Source organism: Mustelus asterias, chromosome 20 (genome assembly GCF_964213995.1).
Source record: "Mustelus asterias chromosome 20, sMusAst1.hap1.1, whole genome shotgun sequence".
NCBI lineage: Eukaryota > Metazoa > Chordata > Chondrichthyes > Carcharhiniformes > Triakidae > Mustelus > Mustelus asterias.
Genome location: NC_135820.1, coordinates 21,430,329 through 21,458,071, shown reverse-complemented (window position 1 = coordinate 21,458,071; position 27,743 = coordinate 21,430,329). Strand labels below are relative to the sequence as shown.

The window sequence follows — 27,743 nt, the reverse complement described above, 5'->3', positions numbered from 1 at the left end:
GCTGTGAGGGAGTCGGGGAGGGGGTGTGAGAGAGTCGGGGAGGGGGTGTGATGGAGTAGGGGAGAGGGTGTGAGGTGGTCGGGGAGGGGGTGTGAGGGAGTAGGGCAAGGGGTGTGAGGGAGTAGGGGAGGGGGTGTGAGGTAGTCGGGGAGGGGGTGTGAGGGAGTAGGCGAGCGTGTGTGAGGGAGTAGGGGAGGGGGTGTGAGGGAGTCGGGGAGGGGGTGTGAGGGAGTAGGGGAGGGGGTGTGAGGGAGTCGGGGAGGGGGTGTGAGGGATTAGTGGAGGGGGTGTGAGGGAGTAGGGGAGGGAGTGTGAGGGAGTAGGGGAGAGAGTGTGAGGGAGTAGGGGAGGGAGTGTGAGGGAGTAGGGGAGAGAGTGTGAGGGAGTAGGGGAGGGGGTGTGAGGGAGTAGGGGACGGGGTGTGGGGGAGTAGGGGAGGGGGTGTGAGGGAGTCGGGGAGTAGGGGAGGGGGTGTGAGGGAGTCGGGGAGGGGGTGTTGGGGAGTAGGGGAGGGGGTGTGAGGGAGTAGGGGAGGGGGTGTGAGGGAGTCGGGGAGGGGGTGTGAGGGAGTCAGGGAGGGGGTGTGAGGGAGTAGGGGAGGGGATGTGAGGGAGTAGGGGAGGGGGTGTGAGGGAATCGGGGAGGGGGTGTGAGGGAGTAGGGGAGAGAGTGTGAGAGAGTCGAGGAGGGGGTGTGAGGCAGTCGGGGAGTGGGTGTGAGGGAGTAGGGGAGAGGGTGTGAGGGAGTGGGGGGGGTGTGAGGGAGTAGGGGAGGGGGTGTGAGGGAGTAGGGGAGAGAGTGTGAGGGAGTAGAGGAGGGCGTGTGAGGGAGTCGGGGAGGGTGTGTGAGGGAGTAGGGGAGGGGGTGTGAGGGAGTAGGGGAGGGGGTGTGAGGGAATATGGGAGGGGGTGTGAGGGAGTCGGGGAGGGGGTGTGAGGGAGTGTGGGAGGGGGTGTGAGGGTGTAGGGGAGGGGGTGTCAGGGAGTAGGGGATGGGTGTTGGGGAGTCGGGGAGGGGGTGTGAGGCAGTAGGGGAGGCGGTGTGAGGGAGTTGGGGAGGGGGTGTGAGGGAGTCGGGGAGTAGGGGAGGGGGTGTGAGGGAGTCGGGGAGGGGGTGTGAGGGAGTCGGGGAGGGTGTGTGAGGGAATCGGGGAGGGTGTGTGAGGGAGTCGGGGAGGGGGTGTGAGGCAGTCGGGGAGTGGGTGTGAGGAAGTAGGGGAGAGAGTGTGAGGGAGTAGGGGGGGTGTGAGGGAGTAGGGGAGAGAGTGTGAGGGAGTAGGGGAGGGGGTGTGAGGGAGTAGGGGAGGGGGTGTGAGGCAGTCGGGGAGTGGGTGTGAGGAAGTAGGGGAGAGAGTGTGAGGGAGTAGGGGGGGTGTGAGGGAGTAGGGGAGAGAGTGTGAGGGAGTAGGGGAGGGGGTGTGAGGGAGTAGGGGAGGGGGTGTGAGGGAGTTGGGGAGGGGGTGTGAGGGAGTAGGGGAGGGGGTGTGAGGGAGTAGGGGAGGGGGTGTGAGGGAGTAGGGGAGGGGGTGTGAGGGAGTAGGGGAGGGGGTGTGAGGGAGTCGGGGAGGGGGTGTGAGGCAGTCGGGGAGTGGGTGTGAGGAAGTAGGGGAGAGAGTGTGAGGGAGTAGGGGGGGTGTGAGGGAGTAGGGGGGGTGTGAGGGAGTAGGGGAGAGAGTGTGAGGGAGTAGGGGAGGGGGTGTGAGGGAGTAGGGGAGGGGGTGTGAGGCAGTCGGGGAGTGGGTGTGAGGAAGTAGGGGAGAGAGTGTGAGGGAGTAGGGGGGGTGTGAGGGAGTAGGGGAGAGAGTGTGAGGGAGTAGGGGAGGGGGTGTGAGGGAGTAGGGGAGGGGGTGTGAGGGAGTTGGGGAGGGGGTGTGAGGGAGTAGGGGAGGGGGTGTGAGGGAGTAGGGGAGGGGGTGTGAGGGAGTAGGGGAGGGGGTGTGAGGGAGTCGGGGAGGGGGTGTGAGGGAGTCGGGGAGGGAGTGTGAGGGAGTCGGGGAGGGAGTGTGAGGGAGTCGGGGAGTGGGTGTGAGGGAGTCGGGGAGGGAGTGTGAAGGAGTCGGGGAGGGAGTGTGAGGGAGTAGGGGAGGGGGTGTGAGGGAGTCGGAGAGGGGGTGTGAGGGAGTCGGGGAGGGCGTGTGAGGGAGTCGGGGAGGGAGTGTGAAGGAGTCGGGGAGGGAATGTGAGGGAGTAGGGGAGGGGGTGTGAGGGAGTCGGGGAGGGGGTGTGAGGGAGTCGGGGAGGGGGTGTGAGGGAGTCGGGGAGGGGGTGTGAGGGAGTTGGGGAGGGGGTGTGAGGGAGTCGGGGACGGGGTGTGAGGGAGTCGGGGAGGGGGTGTGAAGGAGTCGGGGAGGGAGTGTGAGGGAGTAGGGGAGGGGGTGTGAGGGAGTCGGGGAGGGGGTGTGAGGGAGTCGGGGAGAGAGTGTGAGGGAGTCGGGGAGGGGGTGTGAGGGAGTCGGGGAGGGTTGTGAGGGAGTCGGGGAGGGAGTGTGAGGGAGTAGGGGAGGGGGTGTGAGGGAGTCGGGGAGGGGGTGTGAGGGAGTCGGGGAGGGAGTGTGAGGGAGTAGGGGAGGGGGTGTGAGGGAGTCGGGGAGGGGGTGTGAAGGAGTCGGGGAGGGAGTGTGAGGGAGTAGGGGAGGGGGTGTGAGGGAGTCGGGGAGGGGGTGTGAGGGAGTCGGGGAGGGTTGTGAGGGAGTCGGGGAGGGGGTGTGAGGGAGTCGGGGAGGGAGTGTGAGGGAGTCGGGGAGGGAGTGTGAGGGAGTCGGAGAGGGTGTGTGAGGGAGTCGGGGAGGGGGTGTGAGGGAGTCGGGGAGGGAGTGTGAGGGAGTCGGGGAGGGAGTGTGAGGGAGTCGGGGAGGGGGTGTGAGGGAGTCGGGGAGGGGGTGTGAGGGAGTTGGGGAAGGGGTGTGAGGTAGTCGGGGAGGGGGTGTGAGGATGCAGAGGTTGATGTGAAGGGGAGATGTTTCCTGGGGGTGAACCATCAGTCATGCTGTCAGGATTAGTTAGCGAGCTGAGCATTAACAGTGTTTGAACAAATTGCTCGGTTTTTAGTGGAACACATATTAACCAGCCTAAAATATCTAACACATCACCACACTCCTCATCAACCATTTCTGATCGGTCAGGTCAGGGCGGGGACACACTGCCTGCACTCAGGTTCTGTCCTATTAAGAAAAAGAATATATTTATTTTCATAACATCTGAGAATCTCTTGTCCGGTGATGGAGTCCCGCTCCAGTGACTGCCCCCCCCTGCCATTGGGGAATTTATTTTGTAATTATTCTATGAAAATCTCTCCTGGTTTTGAACTTCTCTTATCAGATTTCGTCACAACCTCTCGTCTCCAAGGGAACAGTCCGGTTTCTCCAATCTCTCTGTGGAGTTGAAGACCCTCAGCCCAGGAACCGTTCCGATCAACCTTCCTCTCACCCTTCACATTCTTCCAAAGGTGCCCAGCATTGGGCCCGTTGAGAATGAATCCCGTGTTTTATTAAAAAATCATCACATTTTCCTGGCTTTAATCTTTTTATAAACTTCCAGATCCCAAACTGTCTTTTTTTCAACCTTCCCAGCATGCCCCATTACATTTACCATTTGTAGTTGTGAAATTGTCACAAGCTTCAATTAACACTGCAATGAAGTTACTGTGAAAATCCCTGAGTCGCCTATTCGGGTACACTGAGGGAGAATTTTACACGGCTAATGATCCTTACCAGCACGTCTTTCGGACTGTGGGAGGAAACCAGAAGACCCGGAAGAAACCCATGCAGACACGGAGAATGTGCAAACTCCACACAGACAGAGACCCAAGGCTGGACTTGAACCCAGGTCCCTGGCAGTGCTAACGATTATGCCGCCTATTTAAAGGGGAGGAGGATTCCTATTGTCTGTGGGGCTCTAACCATTGTCTGACTCTGACAAATTGCTGATGATTTCTAATTTTGCTTTCCCAGTGTGTTTACTCCCGGATCCAGTCACACAGCCAGCAGCAACCTCGCTGGAACCCTCTCTCGCTGTCCCACAGCTTGTCACGTCTTGGCCAACATTCTGCCTCTGTGTCCCAGCCACAGTGCCATTCATTGGTTATTTGAGCTTGGCAGCTGTTTTAAATGTCATCAAAGGGCTGGTCTGTTACTGCAGCGTCTGGGTGAGTTTATTCTCAATATTCTAATACTGTGGGAGTCAGTGATATTGATACGTGGCTGCTGTATGATTTCCGCCAATAAATACCTGGACCTGCAGGAAACAATCCCTAAAACCCAGGAAATATCCCAGAATAAGCTCAAATCCTACAAAAGTAGAAGGGAGTTTGCCTTCTTTAAATACCCTCACCAATTTGCATGAGCTTAGGGGTGATGGACTGAGCTCACCCTCCAAGCAAACTGTCCATCTACTCAAACTTCATCCCCCCACCCCCAGTCAAACATGGCCCAGATAGAGGTACAAAGCTTTTGTTTGGACAGCCATTGGACTGGGGTGGTCTTCACAGATTGGTGTTTAAGGTCTGGCTTTGATCCAACCAACCTAATGAAGCTCCTCTCCCTGCTTGTTGCTGTATTGCCCCACTTCCCCTCCCCAACCCTTAATCCAGCACGCTCTCTGCCATAGGGCACAGACTCTGGGGCAGCATGGGGGATCTAATGGATTGAGGGTACTATGGACCCTCTCAGCTGAACATAAAGAATCTCACGGCACTATTTGAAACAAAGAAAGAAACATCTCCCCAATTTCCTGGACAATCTTTATCCTACAGCCAACAATACAAAAGGAAAAAAAAATTGTCTGGTCATTATCTAATTGTGGGATCTTGCTGTGCATGGATTGCCTGCTGTGTCCCTATATGGCTGCACTTTAAAAAGTAATTCAGCCATCCAGCCCTGGGAATGTGAAAACTGGTAAATGACTGTAAGTCTGTACATTCTCAATGTAAACCCCCTTCTTTCAGATCTTCAGGAAGATGAGGGCGCCCAAGCAGGACACAACTCAAGAAGATGTGAATGTGGAGGAGCGAATGGTGCAGTCTCTGAGGGAACACATCCAAAGGTTTTCTGTGGAGAAACATCGGCGGAATTCTAGAGACCAGATACAAATGTTTGGCTCCCGACACACTGTGTATAGTAAATGAGATATGTCATAGACAGGCACGGGGAGACTCAGTCCCACATTCCTAACTCTGTGCCTCTACAAAGGGTTCTCTGAGCATCACAGTCTGTCTCCCTGCCTCCTCCATGAACTAAATCACAAAAGCACAGACCATAGTGACCTGTTGGCTTGTGTAGAGGCTTCACATTGAGACCAGATTCTGCCTGGTTCACGTCCCAGTCTCAACAAGCCAATGACCTGACATGTCACTGAGCTTCTGATTGGTGGAATTCTTCATGTCAATTTCTGCGGTGAAATGAAGCAGAAATTAACTTCAGGCCCACATGATACTGGGTATGTTAGTCATCGCACTAGGGCAGCTGGCCACTGGACATAGGGCACCCCACTGGCCACTTGACACCCCACTGGCTGCTAATTCACTGTCATCCTAAAAGGGTGAATAAATGACCTCCAAGGGGAAGTTTGCCCCTGTTGTTCTTCCAGCGAAACGTCTGTCAAGACTTTCCTTTTCCCATTCCTTTTGGTTCCTGGGGCTGGATTGAGAGAGGGGCTGGGAAGCCAAGGATATCAGTTTAATGTCATTGACAGCAGCAGCAGAGACGAGGGAAGGAAATGTTTCTCACTGAGTCGGGATCTGGATGGGGGGATAAGAGGGACGTGTAAAGTGAACTGGATAAATATTTGTAAAAGGTCAACTTTGTAGGTTCCCTGGGGGAAAGCTGGGATGAATTGCATTTCCTTTTTTAAAAGGTCAGCACGAATACGATGGGTCAAATGGCCTCATTGTGTGATTCAGTCTGCTCCATGCATTGAGTGAGAGTGAAGGAATTACTGAGCTGTGAGTGCGTTCATCTGAAATAATCATCTTTGTAGAAAGCATTGAGTCTCGAACAATAGCAGCAAAGTGCCAGGTTTCACTGTAAACTAACTGTGGAGAGGGAGGGTGTGATGTCTGAATTATGTAAAGAGTTTGATTTTCTATTTTATATTGTATAGCATTACTGAAGTAAACTGGTTGTGGTGAATCTGACTGTTGATTGGATGGCCACTGGCTGAAATACAGCATTGAGGAGGATGCTCTCCACAGGGGACACAGGCTTCATGTACAGGAACCGTACAGACCTGATCATATCGATTATACACCTTACAGCACTCCAAAATTAATCCCACTCTCCCACGTTCTCTCCACACACTCCGGGTGTGTTCCTCCCCCACCACGCCACCCCCCAGCACTCCGAGAGACTCCCCACCCCCTCCCTGGATTCTGTGTGATTCAGGGTTCAGTCCCAGATTCCTTTGATTTATTATTGTCACATGTATTGGTACACAGTGAAAAGTATTGTTTCTTGCGTGCTATACCGACAAAGCATGCCGTTCATAGAGTAGGAAACGAGAGAGTGCAGAATGTAGTCATAGCTAGGGTGTAGAGAAAGATCAACATAATGCACGGTAGGTCCATTCAAAAGTCTGACAGCAGCAAGGAAGAGGCTGTTCTTAAGTCGGTTGCTACGTGATCTCAGACTTCTGTATATTTTTCCCAATGGAAGAAGATGGAAGAGAGAATGTCTGGGGTACGTGGGGTCCTTAATTATGCTGGCTGCTTTGCCGAGACAGCGGGAAGTGTAGACAGAGTCATTGGATGGGAGGCTGGTTTGCGTGATGGATTGGGCTACACTCACGACCTTTTGTAGTTTCTTGCGGTCTTGGGCAGAGCAGGAGCCATACCAAGCTGTGATACAACCAGAAAGAATGCTTTCTATGGTGCATCGGTAAAAGTTGGTGAGAGTCGTAGCTGACATGCCAAATTTCCTTAGTCTTCTGAGAAAGTAGAGGTGTGGTGGGCTTTCTTAACTATAGTGTCGCCATGGGGGGACCGGGACAGGTTGTTGGTGATCTGGACACCTAAAAACATAAAGCTCTCAACCCTTTCTACTTCGTCCCCGTTGATGTAGGCAGGGGCATGTTCTCCTTTACACTTCCTGAAGTCAATGACAATCTCCTTCATTTTGTTGACATTGAGGGAGATTTATGAGAGAGGGACTCTGGGTGATTCGGGATTCAGTCCAGAGACTCTGGGTGATTCTGGGTTCGGTTCCAGACCCTGGGTGGTTCAGGGTTCAGTCCAGGGATTCTGGGTGATTCCAGGTTCGATCTAGGGATTCTGAGTGATTCCGAGTTCGGTCCAGGGACTGTGGGTGATTCGGGATTCAGTCTGGGACTTGTGCATGGTAACACTAAGTGGTGTAAGTAGTTCATTCCCTTTTCAAACTCTGCGATTCCTCCTCAGGTGGAAAGGGGCAGGGGTGATGGGGGGCTCCTTGGGGTGAGTGCTGTGTCCTGACGATGGCATTTCTGGGGAAGAAACAGACAATGTTATTAAGGACAAGTAATTACAGGCCGGTGAGCCTTACGTCAGTGGTAGGAAAATTATTGGAGAGGATTCTTCTTGGAAATAAGTGGACGTATTAGCGAGAGACAACATGATTTTGTGGAGGGGAGGTTGTGTCTCACTAACTTGATCGAGTTTTTCGAGAAAGTGACAAAGATGATTGAGGATAGGGCAGTGGATTTTGTCTACATGGACTTCAGTAAGACCTTTGACAAGGTCCCTCATGGCAGACTGGGACAGAAGGTAAAGTCGCAAGGTGGATACAAAACTGGCTCGGTCATAGAAGAGGTCATAGAAGGTGGCTTTTGCTACCAAATAAACCTGTTGGACTTTAACCTGGTGTTGTTAAACTTCTTACTCGGTCATAGAAGACAGAGGGTAGCAGTGGAAGGGTGCATTTCTGAATGGAGGGCTGTGACAAGTGGCATTCCTCAGGGATCAGTGCTGGGACCTTTGCTGTTTGTAATACATATAAATGACTTGGAGGAAAATGTAACTGGTTTGATTAGTAAGTTTGGAGACGACACAAAGGCTTTTGGAATTGCGGATAGCAATGAGGACCGTCAGAGGATATATCAGGATATAGATCGGTTGGAGACTTGGGCAGAGAGATGGCAGATGGAGTTTAATCCGGACAAATGTGAGGTAATGTATTTTGGAAGGTCTAATAGATGGGAAATATACAGTAAATGGCAAAACCCTTAAGTGTATTGATAGGCAGAGGGATCTTGGTGTACAGGTGGAGAAGGTAGTCAAGAAGGCATATGGCATGCTTGCCTTCATCAGCTGGGGCATTAAGTTTAAAAATTGACAAGTCATGTAGCAGCTTTATAGAACCATAGTTAGACCGCATTTGGAGTATAGTGTTCAATTCTGGTCGCCACACTACCGGAAAGATGTGGAGGTTTTGGAGAGGGTACAGAAAAGATTTACCAGGATGTTGCCTGCTATGGAGGATATTAGCTATGAGCAGAGGTTGGAGAAACTTGGTTTGTTCTCACTGGGACAACGAAGGTTGAGGGGCGACCTGATAGAAGTCTATAAGATTATGAGGGGCATGGACAGAGTAGATAGTCAGAAGCTTTTTCCCAGGGCGGAAGAGTCAATTACTAGGGGACATAGGTTTAAGGTGCGAGGGGCAAGGTTTAAAGGAGATGTACGAGGCAAGTTTTCACACAGAGAGTAGTGGGTGCCTGGAACTCGCCGTCGGGGGAGGTAGTGGAAGCAGATACGATAGTGACTTTTAAGAGCCGTCTTGACAAACACATGAATAGGATGGGAATGGAGGAATATGGTTCCCAGAAGGGTAGGGGGTTTTAGTTCAGTCGGGTAGCATGGTCGGTGCAGGCTTGGAGGGCCGAAGGGCCTGTTCCTGTGCTGTAATTTTCTTTGTTCTAACTCAGGATTTGCCCTTCTCACTGGAGATGCCACAACCCAGCTCTTCCTGCACATTCCCCCAGTCTCTCATCTGCACACTGAACTCTTACTGCCCTCTGCGAATCAGATTATGGTCGGAATCTTCCGGCCGTTCATGCCAGCAGCATTTTCTGTTCCCGCTGCAGTGAACAGCAATTTGACTAAGCGCCAAATTCTCCGCTCTCACTTGCAGCAGCAGCAGGGCGTGAACGGCCAGGAAAATTCCAGCCTATAAGTTTGAGTTACAGGAGATTTGCCTTGCCTCTTCCCCTATGTCATTCGCTTAGAAATAATTCCCAAGGCGCTCTACGTACTGTGTCCAATCCTCCATGGAGGAGTCAAATGGATCAATCCATCCAAAGAGGGGCATCTTGGTAAGTACTGTGCTGATATAAACAGGGCCTAGTTTTAAGGCTGATAAAATTGGATATCCTAAATTAAAGAATTGGGCACATTAAAATCAAACACAGTCAAACCGCAGGCAGGCCAATTGTACAATACACAAACGCGTCTGCGCCTGACCCATCAACCACCCATCAAAGGTCGTTACTGATACTTAGCAGGAGATTATTGCACCTCATTGAAATGCATCGGCCTATTGTTAGGAGCCCAGATTGGGCCAGACTTTCTGTCACCAAGAGTTCCTGTAGATACCTTATCTGATAACAAGTTTAACAACATGGAGATGGGACACCTGGGGGGCGGACCCTGGTGTCCTGTCAGGCAGACATCAAGAAACCCACTGGGTATTGGAACCCCCTCCTGGGACCTCATTGGCCGGAAGCCAGAGAAGTTTCTGGAAAGGCAAGCAGGCTGGGGGATAAAGGGACACACTTCGAGTCACACAGGAGCGAAGACTCGACGAAGGAGGCGGCCGTGACCATTCGGAAGATTGACCAGAGAAGGAAGGAAGGAAGAAGCTGCCATCGAGACTCACCTTCGTGACGACGGACCAGAGGGACTCAGAGAATCGGGCCTGCAGTTCAACCAAACCATCTTGTGGGTAGTATACTTGAATCTGCTGGGGTATCCTCTTGTTTTATGTGGGTAATTTAAGGGTTAATAGTGTTATTATTAATAAACTTGTTGAACCTTTACTTGTGTTTGTCCTTTGTCCATCTTGCAAATAAGGGCACCGGGGTAAAACCTTGGAGTAAGTAAACTGGTTGAAAGTATCTGAGAATTAACTCTTTTCTTTTCTCAACTTCACACAATCTCAATGTAAACTGGATTCTCAGTCTGAGGATTGTTTATTTTTATCTTCATCACCAGATGTAAAGATGCTCGTTCACCAGTTTAGGGAAAACACAACTCATTTATTTACAGTTTAAAATGAAACAGACATTCCCAGCCTCGTGGCTGCAATCACCTCCCAAGGTGACTGAGTATAGAAGCTCGTGCATACCAGGGTGATTCCCTCACCCTCCCTGTATCTCTTTAGGCCATTCGGCCCATCAAGTCTGCTCCGCCATTCAATCATGGCTCATATGTTTCTCAACCCTATTCTCTCTGTCTCTGTCTGACTCTCTGTCTCTTTCTTTCCCTCTGTCTAACTCTCTCTCTCTGTCACACTTTCGCTTTTTCTCTCTCTCTCTCGGTCTCTCTCTCTCTCTCCCTCTGTCACTCTCTGTCATTCTCTCTCTCTCTCTGTCTCACTCTCTCTCTTTCTGTCACTCTCTCTCTCTGTCTCTCTCTTTCTCTCTCCCCCTCTGCCTCTCTTTCTGTCTCTCTCTTTCTCTCTCCCTCTATCACTCTCTCCCTCTGTCACGCTCTCTCTCCCTCTGTCACTCTCTCTCTCCCTCTGTCACTCTCTCTCCCTCTGTCACTCTCTCTCTCTCCCTCTGTCACTCTCTCTCTTCCTCTGTCACTCTCTCTCTCTTCCTCTGTCACTCTCTCTCTCCCTCAATCACTCTCTCCCTCTCTCTGTCACTCTCCCTCCCTCTCTCTCTCTCTCTCCCCCCACCCCCCTCTGTCTCTCTCTCTCTTTCTTTCTCCCTGTCACTCTCTTTCTCTCTCTCTCTCTCCCTCTGTCACTCTCTCTCTGTCTCTCTCTCTCCCTCTCTGTCTCACTCTCTCTCTCCCCCTCTGTTACACTCTCTCTCTGTCTCTCTCTCTCTGTCTCCCTCTGTCTGTCACTCTCTCTCTCCCTCTGTCACTCTCTCTCTCTCCCTCTGTCACTCTCTCTCTCCCTCTGTTACTCTCTCTCTCCCTGTCACTCTCTCTCCCTCTGTCACTTACTTTCCCTCTCTCTCTGTCACTCTCTCTATCTCTGTCACTCTCTCTCTCTCTCTGTCACTCTCTCTCCCTGACTCTGCAGTGTGTGCTGATGAAGTTATTATCCTCTCCCCTGTATTTGGTTCTCACTGTGTGTGTGCTTTCTGGCTACAATCCCAGACACCGACTCCTCAATTCAGAGTGACTGGAGAAGCGGCAGTGAGTCACTGGCAGGAGGATTCAGTTTAGAAGCCGACATGGAGAGGTCAGCAATCATGTGAAACGCCTGCTTTCTGTTCTCTCTTGGACCCAGCCCGACCCTGAGAGATGCACCAAGCAGTCACGTCTCTCCTTCTCGGCACCGTCCTCAACAGCTACCAGGTAAACATGGTGACTTTGGGCCTGTCTCTAATCTTAACTCCATGTTTTCACTGTCTCTGTAACCCTTAGTGAGGGTCTCAAACCAGATTCACAGCAGCAGAGAGTCAGGAATGAACTGCTTCAGCAAACACATTAGCAGCTGAGTGACATTGCTGCTGTAAGAGTATTCACAAACTGCAGCATCGCCTGACACTGAGAACACTACTGAGGGAAAGAACCACCAAATTGGAAAGAGAGACGGGGGCTGGGGGGGGGGGGGGGGGAGATGTGGGGGTGGGGGGTGGAGGAAAGAAGACAAAGAGAGGGAGCGGGAGGCAGACAGAGAAAAAAATGCAGACCGACAGAGAGAGAGAGAAGGGGGAATGTAGAGGAAACCAGAGAGAGAAAGGTGGAAAGAGAAAGGCAGATAGAGAAAAGCAACATGGAGAAAGGGAGGGAGGCAGAGACTGGGAGATGAGAGAGAGAGCAAGGCAGAGAGACGGAGGAGAAAGAAAGAATGAATGTATTTGAAGAGGACTGGACAGGGATAAACATAATTTCCATTGATAAATTACCTGTAAAATTTCAATTGGCACATCACAGGGGTCATTTATCAAATACAATTGACAGTGAATCACACGTCCCTTATAGGAAGGTATTATGGCCAAAGCCTTGGTTAAAGGGGTAGGTTTTAAGGAGCATGTTAAAGGGGTGAGTGAGGTGGAGCGGTTTAGAGAGGGAATTCCAGAGCTTGGGGTCCCAGGCAGCTGAGGACTCAGCCACTAATGGAGGAACAGTTCTAATCGGGGAATATAGAAGGGACCAGAATTCGAGGAGCGCAGAGATCTGGGTGCACGGTGGGGCTGGAGGTGGGAATGGGAATGGACGGGGGGGGGCAGTGGTGACGATGGAGGGATTGGAAAGCAAGGATGAGGTATTTTAAAATCGAGCTGTAATTTTACTGGGATGCAGTGTAGGTCCGTAAACACAGGGAGGACAGGGGAATGGGACTCGCTGTCAGTTAAGGCATGGATAGCTGAGTTTTGGATGACTTTGAATTTACAGAGGGTCGAATGAGGGAGAGTAGCCAGGAATGTTTTGGAATCACCAAAAGTGAAGGCGAACAAAGCCGTGGATACGAGTTTCTGCAGCAGCTGAATCACCAGTGCTACTGAGGTGGAAAAACGCAGTCGTAATTAAATAGAGGAAATGTTTGGAAGCTCGGCTTTGAGCCAAGATAATGCCAAATTTGAGAAGAATTTGGTTCATGCTCAGAGAGGTGGAGTTGGTGGTTAGGGAATGGAGATTGGAGCAGGGCCTAAAACAATGACTTCAGTCTTCTCCATATTTAATTGGAGGAGATTTCTGCTCATCCAGTACTGGATAGGGGATAAGCAATTGATAATTTATAGACAGTGTGGGAGTGGAGAGAGCTGGTGGTGAGGGAGAGGGTTGTCAGTTTATTTATTAGTGCAATGAAATTACTGTGAAAATCCCCAAGTCGCCACACTCCGACGCCTGTTCAGGTACACTGAGGGAGAAGTTAACAAACCAGGAATCGAACCCGGGTCCCTGGCGCTGTGAGGCAGCAGTGCTAACCATTGTGCCACCGTGCCACCCTGTGTACATGTAAAAACTTAACACCATGCCCTTGGGATGATGTCACCAAGGGGCAGCATGTGGTGAGAAATAGGAGGGGGACAAGGATTGATTCTTGGGAGAAACCAGAGCTAACGGTGTGGGATCAGGAAGAGAAGCCATTGCCAGTGATTCTCTGGCTAGGGTTAGATAGATTAGAATGGAACTAGGGGAGACCAGTCCCACCCAGCTAGACGCTATTGGAGAGATGTTGGAGGAGGATGGTTGGTGAACTGTGTCAAAGGCTGCAGACTGGTGGAGAAGGACGAGGGGGGAGAGTTTATCTTTGTCACAGTCACACAGGATCTCATTTGTGACTTTGCTAACAGCCATTCCAGGACTGTTGCAGGGCAGAATCCTGTTTCAATCCAATATCCCCATTTTCAAAAGTTATGTTCTAAAACACATGGACCATGAACTAGATATTTGCAGCAACTCTAACTAAGTTTATTTCACATGATTTCCTTTTCATAAGCTATGTTGACTCTGTCTGATTGCATTATGATTTTCTAAATATCTTGCTATCACCTTCTTAATAATGAATTCTGGCATTTTTCCAAAGACAGATTTAGACTAACTGGCCAACAGGTTCCTACATTCTGTATCCCTCCTTTCTTGAACAGAGCTGGAACGGATGCAGTTTGCCAATCCACAGGGAATGTTCGAGGAAAGTTGGGAATCAATTTGGGAAGTGAGACTTTGGGAAGGAACAGGACGTTGGAGAGAGGACAGAGTTTACAAAAACACAGAGGTCCGGGGTTTGTTTTTGAGAAGGGGGTGATGATGGTAGTGATAGAGGTGAGAGGGAGTGTACCTAAGGAAAGAGAGCTGAGTATGAGCTAACATGGGAACCAAAAGGGGAAGAAGACATATCTGGCAATGGTTGGTTAAATAAATGAACATGGATTCTGGAAGGTTCCCTGTGGATTGGCAAATTGCATCTGTTCCATCTCTGTTCAAGAAAGGAGGGATACAGAATGTAGGAACCTGTTGGCTAGTTAGTCTAAATCTGTCTTTGGAAAAATGCTAGAATTCATTATTAAGAAGGTGATAGCAAGATATTTAGAAAATCATAATGCAATCAGACAGAGTCAACATAGCTTATGAAAAGGAAATCATGTGAAATAAATTTTGTTAGAGTTGCTGCAAATATCTAGTTCATGGTCCATGTGTTTTAGAACATAACTTTTGAAAAAGGGGATATTGGATTGAGAAACTGATAAAAGCATCCCTGAAGTAAATGCAATTAACAAAAGCTTGGAGTCTATTACACATAGAAGGTTGGGGTCATGTTGGCGTAAGAGGTTAACAGTTAGAAAGATAAGATCATAAAACAACAAGTTAGCATACTTAGCTAAAGAACTGGAGACATGTCCTTGCTGTAAGGACAGTCCAGCAAAATGCTTTGGTTTGCGAGTTAGAGCTAAATTAGTTTCAAGACATTCGGTAAATCCCGAAAAGCCGCAAAATCCATTTCTTCAATCAGATCAAAGAAGGAATTTTAAATGAGGGACACTTAACATAAAGGTCTGTTCAATGACATCCCAGAACATGCGCCCTTGGAGATGGGTAGAGCTTGGGCAGGTTCCCATGTTTTAATTTATCTGAATATTTGTTGAGAATGATAGTTCCAGCTTGGGCCTAATGCGAGCAGTTTGCACCTCACTGAGAGAGGATAACCAAAGTAAATGACAGTTAGTAGTCCTGCACTGTAAGCAGAGAAAAAGCTAATATCACCTTTCACTGTGTGGAATGCTTAAGCTCTGTTTGGATTACATGAGGGAAAATAAACTGGAAGATTGTCTCCTTTGAAGCTAGTTGAATAATTTATAGTGGTTTTCACAGAGTATTGTAGGAAAGAAAGTAACCAACAGATGAACTTGGAAATATTGAGTAGGCAGCAAGAACAAGATACTGAGGCATCAACAGTCAAGAGGTAGGAAATGGAAGTGTTACCTCTGAAAACAGATGGGACTGAGGAAAATTAAAGTAAATTCCAGAGGATTGTGGGTGGTCTTGAATGATCCTGGCACAAATAAATAACTTTAAGAGAAATAAAGTATAAGGTTATCTTGGATGAAGTAAGAATGAAGTATGAAGTAAAACTGACTACACAACATATGTAGTTATAAACATGTTGTTCAGTTAAATAGTAATTGTTTTGTTTCCGTCTTTTATCGACAATAAAGTTTATTTGTTTAAAAATATGAAATCTTATGGTGTATTTTGATTGGTTAAAATAAAATGTTCAAGTTAATTAAATGTTCACTGCTCCTTCCAGGATTGTCACAAATTTCTCGAAGGATGTAACAAACAGGGTGGGTAAAGGGGAACGAGTAGATGTAGTTTATTTAGATTTTCAAGAGAGGTTCAATAAGTTACATAGAACTTAGAAAAACTACAGCACAAACAGGCCCTTCCGCCCACAAGTTGCGCAGGTCATGTCCCGACCTACCTAGGCTGAGAAATAGACTGACTTATAACCCTCAATTCTATTAAGTCCCATGTACTCATCCAGAAGTCTCTTAAAAGACCCTATCGAGTTTGCCTCCACCACCATTGACGGCAGCCGATTCCACTCACCCACCACCCTCTGAGTGAAAAACTTACCCCTGACATCTCCTCTGTACCTACTCCCCAGCACCTTAAACCTGTGTCCTCTCGGAGCAGCCATTTCAGCCCTGGGAAAAAGCTTCTGAGAATCCACCGATCTATACCTCTCAACATCTTGTAAACCTCTATCAGGTCACCTCTCATCCTTCGTCTCTCCAAGGAGAAAAGACCGAGCTCCCTCAGCCTATCCTCATAAGGCATGCCACCCAATCCAGGCAACATCCTTGTAAATCTCCTCTGCACCCTTTCTATGGCTTCCACATCCTTTCTGTAATGAAGCGACCAGAACTGGGCACAGTACTCCAGGTGGGGTCTGACAAGGGTCTTATAAAGCTGCATCATTATCCCCCGACTCCTAAACTCAATCCCTCGATTGATGAAGGCCAGCACAACATACGCCTTCTTAACCACCTCCTCCACCTGCGAGGCTGATTTAAGAGTCCTATGGACACGGACCCCAAGGTCCTTCTGATCCTCTACACTGCTAAGAGTCTTACCCCTGATATTATACTCCTTCATCCCATTTGACCTGCCAAAATGGACCACTACACATTTATCCGGGTTGAAGTCCATCTGCCACTTCTCTGCCTAGTCTTGCATCCTATCTATGTCACTCTGCAGCTTCTGACATCCCTCCAAACTTTCCACAACACCACCAACCTTCGTGTCGTCGGCAAACTTGCCAACCCATCCCTCCACTTCCTCAAAGAACAAAGAACAATACAGCACAGGAACAGGCCCTTCGGCCCTCCAAGCCCGCGCCGCTCCCTGGTCCAAACTAGACCATTCTTTTGTATCCCTCCATTCCCACTCCGTTCATATGGCTGTCTAGATAAGTTTTAAACGTTCCCAGTGTGTCCGCCTCCACCACCTTGCCTGGCAGCGCATTCCAGGCCCCCACCTCATCCAGATCATTTATGAAGATGACAAACAGCAAGGGTCCCAAAACAGATTCCTGGGGCACTCCACTGGTGACCAACCTCCATTCAGAAAAAGACCCATCTACAACCACTCTCTGCCTTCTGCAGGCAAGCCAGTTCTGGATCCACAAGGCAACAGCCCCTTGGATCCCATGCCATCTCACTTTCTCGAGAAGTCTTGCATGGGGGACCTTATCGAACGTCTTGCTGAAGTCCATGTAAACCACATCTACCGCTTTTCCTTCGTCAATGTGTTTAGTCACATTTTCAAAGAACTCCACCAGGCTCGTAAGGCACGATTTGCCTTTGACAAAGCCGTGCTGACTACTTTTGAGCATACTAAACTTCTCTAAATATTCATAAATCCTGTCCCTCAGGATCTTCTCCATCAACTTACCAACCACTGAGGTTAGATTCACCGGTCGGTAATTTCTTGGGCTATCCCTATTCCCTTTCTTGAATATAGGAACCACATCCGCAATCCTCCAATCCTCCGGAACCTCTCCCGTCTCCATCGACGACGCAAAGATCATCGCCAGAGCTCTGCAATCTCTTCCCTCACCTCCCACAGTAATCTGGGGTACATCCCATCCGGTCCCGGCGACTTATCTATCCTGATGCTATTCAAAATTTCCAACACATCCTCTTTCTTAATGTCCACTTGTAAAGAGTTGTACCTTGTAAAGAGTTAATGGGCAAGATTAGACTTCATGGTGTTAAGGGGTATCCTATTAGCCTAGATAGAGAACCAATAGAAACAGAGCAAGGACAAATGGATCATTTTCATGTTGGCAAACAGTTGCCAAAAGTGCCACACAATCAGTTCTGAGGCCGCAAACCATTTCCATTGTAAATTCATGATTTGGATGAAGACACTGTAGCTAAATTTACTGAAGATACAAAGATAGGTAGGAAAGCAAGATGTAAGGAGAACAGAAACAGTCTGCAAAGGGATATAGAGTGAATAAGAAAACATTTGCAAAGTGGAGTCTGGATGGCACGGTAGCACAGTGGTTAGCACTGCTGCTTCACAGCTCCAGGGTCCCGGGTTCGATTCCCGGCTCGGGTCACTGTCTGTGTGGAGTTTGCACATTCTCCTCGTGTCTGCGTGGGTTTCCTCCGGGTGCTCCGGTTTCCTCCCACAGTCCAAAGATGTGCGGGTTAGGTTGATTGGCCAGGTTAAAAAAATGCCCCTTAGAGTCCTGGGATGTGTAGGTTAGAGGGATTAGTGGGTAAAATATGTGGGGGTAGGGCCTGGGTGGGATTGTGGTCGGTGCAGACTCGATGGGCCGAAGGGCCTCCTTCTGCACTGTAGGGTTTCTATGTTATTTCTATGTAATGCTATCCTCCATTTATTCTGTTAACCTGTTAACCATGGTTGGGCTGCTTTCTTGTTGTGTTTTTGGAGCAGAAAGGAACACAAAAGATGTGCAGGTTAGGTTGATTGGCCATGCTAAAAATGCCCCTTAGTGTCCTCGGATGCGTAGATTAGAGGGATTAGCGGGTAAAATATGTAGGGATATGGGGGTAGGGCCTGGGTGGGATTGTGGTCGGTGCAGACTCGATGGGCCGAATGGCCTCTTTCTGTACTGTAGGGTTTCTATGATTACATAACTGTTGCAATGCATACAATTGTTCCTTAAGTTGTGGGTGGCACGGTGGCACAGTAGTTAGCACTGCTGCCTCACAGTGCCAGGAAGCTGGGTTTGATTCCCGGCTTGGGTCACTGTCTGTGTGGAGTTTGCACGTTTTTCCTGTGTCCACATGTGTTTCCTCCCGGTGCTCCGGTTTCTTCCCACAGTCCAAATATGTGCTGGTTAGGTGGATTGGCCATGGTAAATTGCACCTTAGTGTTAGGGGGACAGGTACAGCATGGGGTTAGGTACAGAGTAAAGCTAACTCTAAGTTGTCCCCATCGAAAGCTTTGAGGACAGATAGGGCACCGATGAGATATAGAGTAAAGCTCCCTCTACACTGTCATCATCAAATGCTCCCAGGACAGATACAGCACAGGGTTAGATACAGAGTAAAGCTCACTCTATACTGTCCCCATCAAACACTCCCAGGACAGGTACAGCACAGTGTTAGATACAGAGTAAAGCTCACTCTATACTGTCCCCATCAAACATTCCCAGGACAGGTACAGCACAGTGTTAGATACAGAGTAAAGCTCCCTCCACACTGTCCCCATCAAACATACCCAGGACAGATACAGCATGGGGTTAGATACAGAGTAAAGCTCTCTCTATACTGTCCCCATCAAACACTCCCAGGACAGGTACAGCACAGGATTGGATACAGAGTAAAGCTCTCTTTATACTGTAAAGCTGCCTCTTCAGTACATCATGATGTACACTAGTCTGGTGTTACTCATTAAGCACTTGAGGTGATGGAGAATCATAAATGTTTCTGGATGGATGAACTCAATAATCTTCATTTACACTCATTTTTGTGGTATTTCTTGAACTGCTGATGGATTTTAACAGCTTAGCAATGATGAGAAGTTGTCTGGGTTCTGGTTTGGAAAGGACTGCTTTATCTTATAATCATTAATTAGCCAAAACTGACGGAGCCTGGCCTGTCTAAGGCTGGGTCAGTGAGGAAAGGCTTGTAACCATGGAAATTATGGCATTAACCAGTTCCTCTCTTTTTTTGCAGGGAGATTGTTTGTTTCAGGGTGTGTCCAGTGAGGGGCTGAATGGTAACTGGGCTGTAATGACCTTGTAGCTCCGTTTCTTGTGGATTGAATAACTCCCAGACAGTGAGGAGACAGCCGGGAATTTCTGTTTGGAGTTAGTGTGGCAGAACCGGACACTTCTGTTCAGGTCAATATGAGCCAGGAGGTATGTCAGACAGAGAGCACCCTCCCTCACCCCGAGGCTTTGAGTGAGTTGGAGTGTAGGATCTGCTACAACTGTTATGATGTACACAGCAGAAAGCCCAAGGTGTTAAGTTGCCATCACTGTGTTTGTGCAAAGTGTCTGCAGAGCCTGAGATCATCCTCAGCCCACAGTATCAGCTGCCCGTTCTGCAGACAGGAGACGATGGTGGTGAAGGAGAAGGTGTGCCGACTGCAGGATGACCCTCACATCATGGCAATCCTCAGAGAGCCAGACAAGGCCAAGAACTGGTCAACGTCTGAGCTGATGTTGGCACCTGCCAATCTTACGACCCTGAGTGAGATTACCAGCAACTCCTCAAACTGCCTGCTCATCACCGTAACGGATCCTCAGAGAGAACCGACTCAAGCAAACACCACCAACACATTGCCAATCATCAGCTACAGGCCATCCAGCATGGACTCCCTGACATCCATATCCTGCCGGCAGGTGGCAGGCACGTGCCGGCCCTGTCTCTGGAAGGGGTTTCCCCACTTTCTCACTTGGACTTTGGGACTGTTTTATTTCAGCTCGGTTCCCCTTGGTATTTACCTGTTGGTGATTCAGAATGTTACGCTCGGGATAATCTTCATCAGCCTTGTCCCTTTCAGTCTGCTGCTATGTGTCATCTATGGGTTCTGTCAATGTGTGTTCCATGAAACTTTGCATTGTTTGACCAGGTGACATCAAAGACTGGGCAGTGTTTAGAACAGAGATGAGGTGTGAGCTACCAATATTGTAGCAGTATGGAATCATGTATAAATGTGCAGGGCTACCTAACATTGCGACCTTGTTGTTTAATTCATTATATGTATTTTCATTTGGGTCTGGGATTAATATGAATGTCTCCAGCCGGCAAGACATCTCGGAGAGAAAAGGGCAATTTACCATGAGGGAAGCCTAAGAATGGGGCCAGGTTGAGCTATGGGCTTTGTTCTCATGTTATTTTGGTGAAAAGTGGGACAGGATATAAACGGTCAAGTTACTAACAGCATCATAATTCACACCTTGGACTGGCACCAGTTATATTGCAAACAAATGGCAGAATCCATCCACAATGTTTGTCCCGAGTTTCCCTGCGGAGAGTAGGGTCAAACTGGTCAGAACAAGACACAAGAAGCAGAAAGGGACAAAGCATGATTGTTCTCGGAGTTAGTTCATTACTGGAAACCATCCAATGGATAGATGTAAAAATAAAACCTTTCAGATAAAATCCCCAAGTCGAGCCCAATCAATAACAGATCAATGTTAACACTTTTGCCTTAATCAAGTTCAAATATGTGAAAAATCCTGGAGAAAATATCAAAAATATTTATTATCGTTTCAGCTCATGCAGACCAGTGCACCAAGCAAGGCCTTGGTGTTCAGGATTCAGATCCAGGGGTTCTGAGCAGATTTTGCTGCTCTGGGGTCCGGGATCAGTGTTGACAGTTTCCAATATCGTAATCGGGACAACACTGCTGAAAAACTCAGACATAGTGTAACGTATTCACAGCACAGGCCCAGATAATAAAACACATTCACAACACAGACCCAGACAATGACACACCATCACAACACAGACCCAGACAATGACACACCATCACAACACAGACCCAGACAATGACACACCATCACAACACAGACCCAGACAATGACACACCATCACAACACAGACCCAGACAATGACACACCATCACAATACAGATCCTTGATAACAACAGTTTTTTGTGCAGTGTGTGCAGGAGGGGTTCCTGACAATATGTGGATAAGCCGACAAGAGGTGGGGCCACATTGGATTCGGTAATGGGAAATGAACCGGGCCAAGTGTTGGATTTGGTTGTGGGAGAGCACTTTGGAGATAGTGACCACAATTCGGTGTCTTTTGTTATTGCAATGGAGAGGGAGAGGGCCGTACGCCAGGGCATAGTTTACAATTGGGGGAGAGGTAATTATGATGCAATCTGGCGGGAATTAGGAAGCATAGGATGGGAACAAAAATTGTCAGGGAAAGGCACTAACGAAAAGTGGAACTTTTTCAAGGAACAAATACTGCGTGTCCTTGATAGGTATGTCCCTGCCACGCAGAGAGAAAATGGCCGAGTGAGGGAACCATGGTTCACAAAAGAGGTGGAATGTCTTGTCAAGAGGAAGAAGGAAGCATATGTAAGGTTGAGAAAACAAGGTTCAGTTGGCTCGATGGAGGGTTAGCAAGAAATGAGCTGAAAAAGGGGCTTAGGAGAGCTAGGAGGGGGCATGAGAAGTCCTTGGCGGGTCGGATCAAGGAAAACCCCAAGGCTTTTTACTCTTATGTGAGGAATAAAAGAATGACCAGGGTGAGGTTGGGGCCGGTCAAGGACGGCAGTGGGAATTTGTGCATGGAGTCAGAAGAGATAGGAGAGGTGATGAATGAATACTTTTCTTCGGTGTTCACCAAGGAGAGGGGCCATGATTTTGAGGAAGAGAGGGTGTCACAGGCTGATAGGCTGGAGGAAGTAGATGTTCGGAGGGAAGATGTACTAGCAATTTTGAATAAACTGAAAGTTGATAAGTCCCCTGGGCCTGATGAAATATATCCTAGGAGTCTTTGGGAGGCAAGGGATGAGATAGCAGAGCCTTTGGCATTGATCTTTGCGTCCTCACTGTCCACAGGGGTGGTGCCAGAGGACTGGAGAGTGGCGAATGTAGTTCCTCTGTTTAAGAAAGGGAATAGAAATGACCCTGGTAATTATAGGCCAGTTAGTCTTACTTCGGTGGTCGGTAAGTTGATGGAAAAGGTCCTCAGGGATAGGATTTACGACCATTTAGAAAGATGCAGCTTAATCCGGGATAGTCAGCACGGATTTGTGAAGGGCAAGTCTTGCCTCACAAATTTGATAGAATTTTTTGAGGAGGTAACTAAGTATGTAGATGAAGGTAGTGCAGTTGATGTCATATACATGGATTTTAGTAAGGGGTTTGATAAAGTCCCCCATGGTCGGCTTATGAAGAAAGTAAGGATGGGATAGAGGGAAGTTTGGCCGATTGGATAGGTAACTGGCTATCTAACAGAAGACAGAGGGTGGTGGTGGATGGAAAATTTTCGGACTGGAAACCGGTTACCAGCGGAGTGCCACAGGGATCAGTGCTTGGTCCTCTGCTATTTGTCATTTTTATAAATGACTTGGAGGAGGGGGCTGAAGGGTGGATCAGTAAATTTGCTGATGACACCAAGATTGGTGGAGTAGTGGATGAGGTGGAGGGCTGTTGCAGGCTGCAAAGAGACATAGATAGGATGCAAAGCTGGGCTGAAAAATGGCAAATGGTGTTTAACCCTGATAAATGTGAGGTGATTCATTTTGGTAGGACAAATTTAAATGTGGATTACAGGGTCAAAGGTAGGGTTCTGAAGAATGTGGAGGAACAGAGAGATCTTGGGGTTCATATCCATAGATCTCTGAAGGTTGCCACTCAAGTGGATAGAGCCGTGAAGAAGGCCTATAGTGTGTTGGCGTTCATTAACAGGGGGTTTGAGTTTAAGAGCCGTGGGGTTATGCTGCAACTGTACAGGACCTTGGTGAGACCACATTTGGAATATTGTGTGCAGTTCTGGTCACCTCACTATAAGAAGGATGTGGAGACACTGGAAAGAGTGCAAAGGAGATTTACCAGGATGCTGCCTGGTTTGGAGGGTAGGTCTTATGAGGAAAGGTTGAGGGAACTTGGGCTTTTCTCTTTGGAGCGGAAGAGGTTGAGAGGAGACTTGATAGAGGTTTATAAGATGATGAGGGGGATAGAAAGAGTGAACGTTCAAAGACTATTTCCTCGGGTGAATGGAGTGGTAACTCGGGGGCATAACTATAGGGTTCGTGGTGGGAGATATAGGAAGGATGTCCGAGGTAGGTTTTTTACTCAGAGAGTGGTTGGGGTGTGGAATGGACTGCCTGCAGTGATAGTGGAGTCAGAAACTTTAGGAACATTTAAGAAGCTATTGGATAGGCACATGGAGTACTTCGGGATGATAGGGAGGAAATAGCTTGATCTGGGTTTCAGACAAAGCTCGGCACAACATCGTGGGCCGAAGGGCCTGTTCTGTGCTGTACTGTTCTATGTTCTGTGTTCTAACACACCATCACAACACAGATCCAGACAATGAAATGCCATCACAACACAGACCCAGATAATAACACACCATCACAACACAGATCCAGACAATGATACACTCTCACAACATAGACCCTTGATAATAAAACACCACCACAACACAGACCCAGACAATGAAATGCCATCACAACACAGACCCAGATAATAGAACACGATCACAACAAAGACCCAGATAATAGAACACGATCACAACACAGACCCAGATAATAGAACACGATCACAACACAGACCCAGACAATGAAATGCCATCACAACACAGACCCAGATAATAGAACACGATCACAACACAGACCCAGATAATAGAACACGATCACAACACAGACCCAGACAATGAAATGCCATCACAACACAGACCCAGATAATAGAACACGATCACAACAAAGACTCAGATAATAGAACACCATCACAACACAGACCCAGATAATAGAACACGATCACAACAAAGACTCAGATAATAGAACACCATCACAACACAGACCCAGATAATAGAACACGATCACAACACAGACCCAGACAATGATACATTCTCACAACATAGACCCTTGATAATAAAACACCACCACAACACAGACCCAGACAATGAAATGCCATCACAACACAGACCCAGATAATAGAACACGATCACAACAAAGACCCAGATAATAGAACACCATCACAACACAGACCCTGACAATGACACATTCTCACAACACAGACTCTTGATAATAACACATCATCACAACACAGACCCAGACAATGACACACCATCACAACACAGACCCTTGATAATGAAACACCATCACAACACAGAACCAGGCAATGAAACACCATCACAACACAGTCCCTTGATAATAAAACGCCATCACAACACAGACCCAGACAATGACACACCATCTCAGCACAGATCCAGATAATAACACACCATCACAACACAGACCCAGACAATGACACACCATCACAACACAGACCCAGATAACACACCATCACAACACAGACCCAGATAACACACCATCACAACACAGATCCAGACAATGATACACTCTCACAACATAGACCCTTGATAATAAAACACCACCACAATACAGACCCAGACAATGAAATGCCATCACAACACAGACCCAGATAATAGAACACGATCACAACAAAGACCCAGATAATAACACACCATCACAACACAGACCCAGACAATGATACATTCTCACAACACAGACCCAGATAATAAAACACCATCACAACACAGACCCAGACAATGATACATTCTCACAACACAGACCCAGATAATAAAACACCATCACAACACAGACCCAGACAATGAAACTTTGCTCAACCACTCCCATCACAGGTTTTACCTTTCAAACATGGAGACAGTTGCTACCAATGTGACTCCAATTTCGTGTTAAGTCTGGGCTTGGGAATTTGATGTAATTGGTTAGAGGAAAGTGCACAGTGTTTTCTCACCAAAGCTGGAAATACATTGCTGGCTGCATCTTCCGGAATGTCAGGATAATGTCGGTGCATAAAACACAATAACAACAATCTGCATTTTATAACACTCTTTGAATGACATAGCCAATGTGCTACCTAGATTGCTATCAGATCGAAACACTGACCATATTGATCACCATGCTGGTGAAGGAGGAGGGTTTTAAGCAGCATGGTAAGGAGCATGTGAGAGGGAGAGTTTTGGGAAGGGTAGAGTGATAAAAATGAAGGACGCCAGAGTGCTGATAGCACAGGGTGTTGCAAAGCTGGGGAGATTACTAAAGGGAAGGTCAATGGAGAGATTGGAAAACAAGCAAGAGGATTTTAAAATGTTAGCTTTGCTGGACTGGGTTCAAATATAGGTCAGTAAACACGGGGGAGGGCGGCGGTGAGGAATGGGATCTGCCATGTGTTAGGACACAGACACAGAGATTGTGGTGAATTGTGACTTTGATAAAAGCCATTCTGTGCTGTGGAGATTGGAGATATTCAAACCATGGAAGTTTAGGAAATATTGGCGGGCAGGTGAGGGAGAGCAGCACATGGTAAGACGTTGGTGAAGGAATGGTGGGAAGGAATGCAAGACAAGGGGCTGAAATGTGGGTTTTGGGGGAGAGAGGTGATGATAAGAAGATTGAAAAGAAAGTGGACGGTATCAGAGAGGAAAGAACTATTAACAATAGCAGCTAAACATGAAGGTCAGGTTAATCAGTCAGCGATGATGGGTCAAAGGTAATGTCACAGCCACATCACAGTAATGTCACTAACATTACCACAGCTGATTCACAATTATTGTGCAAAGTTAATTCAATTGATTGAAGGAGTTAGTCAGGATAGAGGAGAAAGTCAGGCGGTGAAACCGTGAGGAATCAAACAGAGCTAGCCAACACCAGTCTCACAGGAACTGTGGCCACAGCAGCAGAGACGTGATGAGGAGGAACAGCAGCTCTCTGGATGATTCACAGGATGAAAGGAAGAAGGTGAATCTATTTATGGGATTACTAACAAAGGCCTCAGGGCAAAGTAACACATCTCTCAGTCATTTCCAATGTGCCACCAACCAAATTAACCAGCTGCTGCCAGTCTCACTCGCACAAAAGCAAACACTGTCATTTCCCAGACTCGGAGTTCTGCTACCTTCACTGATCCATGCACATATACACCAGGTTCCACTGCTCCCACACCCCTTTAGAATTTTACCCTTTATTTTATCTTTCCATGTTCTTCCGACCACAATGCATCACCTCACATTTCTCCACATTGAACTTCATCTGCCACCTATCTGCCCACTTGTCTATGTCCTTTTGACGTTCTACACTGTCCTCCTCAAAGTTTACAATACTTACAAGTTTTGTATTCTCGTCACATTTTGAAATTGTCCCCTGCACACCAGAATCTCAATCATTAATATATATAGCAAGAAAAGCAAGGGTCACCATTACTGACCCCTGGGGAACTCCACTACAAACTTTCCTTCAGCTTGAAAAATATTCATTGACTGTTACTCTCTGCTTCCTATCATTCATGATGTGGAGATGCCGGCGTTGGACTGGGGTAAACACAGTAAGAAGTCTAACAACACCAGGTTAAAGTCCAACAGGTTTATTTGGTAGCAAAAGCCACACAAGCTTTCGGAGCTGCAAGCCCCTTCTTCAGGTGAGTGGGAATTCTGTTCACAAACAGAGCATATAAAGACACAAACTCAATTTACATGAATAATGGTTGGAATGCGAATACTTACAACTAATCAAGTCTTTAAGAAACAAAACAATGTGAGTGGAGAGAGCATCAAGACAGGCTAAAAAGATGTGTATTGTCTCCAGACAAGACAGCCAGTGAAACTCTGTGGGGGTTACAAATAGTGTGCCATGAACCCAATATCCCGGTTGAGGCCGTCCTCGTGTGTGCGGAACTTGGCTATCAGTTTCTGCTCAGCGACTCTGCGCCGTCGTGTGTCGCGAAGGCCGCCTTGGAGAACGCTTACCCGAATATCAGAGGCCGAATGCCCGTGACCACTGAAGTGCTCCCCAACAGGAAGAGAACAGTCTTGCCTGGTGATTGTCGAGCGGTGTTCATTCATCCGTTGTCGCAGCGTCTGCATAGTTTCCCCAATGTACCATGCCTCGGGACATCCTTGCAGCGTATCAGGTAGACAACGTTGGCCGAGTTGCAAGAGTATGTACCGTATACCTGGTGGATGGTGTTCTCACGTGAGATGATGGCATCTGTGTCGATGATCCGGCACGTCTTGCAGAGGTTGCTGTGGCAGGGTTGTGTGGTGTCATGGTCACTGTTCTCCTGAAGGCTGGGTAGTTTGCTGCGGACAATGGTCTGTTTGAGGTTGTGCGGTTGTTTGAAGGCAAGAAACAACCTTCAAACAACCGCACAACCTCAAACAGACCATTGTCCGCAGCAAACTACCCAGGCTTCAGGAGAACAGTGACCATGACACCACACAACCCTGCCACAGCAACCTCTGCAAGACGTGCCGGATCATCGACACAGATGCCATCATCTCACGTGAGAACACCATCCACCAGGTACACGGTACATACTCTTGCAATTCGGCCAACGTTGTCTACCTGATACGCTGCAGGAAAGGATGTCCCGAGGCATGGTACATTGGGGAAAC

General features: G+C 48.2%; 1 protein-coding gene across 1 annotated transcript; it reads left to right on the top strand.

Moving 5' to 3' along the window:
• Nucleotides 1–11,148: 11,148 nt before the first annotated feature.
• Nucleotides 11,149–20,882, top strand: LOC144508275 (E3 ubiquitin-protein ligase RNF182). The gene is made up of 2 exons (XM_078236091.1): nucleotides 11,149–11,499; nucleotides 19,308–20,882. The coding sequence occupies exon 2, from the start codon at nucleotides 19,481–19,483 to the stop codon at nucleotides 20,210–20,212; it is 732 nt and encodes a 243-aa protein (XP_078092217.1). The 5' UTR covers nucleotides 11,149–11,499; nucleotides 19,308–19,480; the 3' UTR covers nucleotides 20,213–20,882.
• Nucleotides 20,883–27,743: the final 6,861 nt, after the last annotated feature.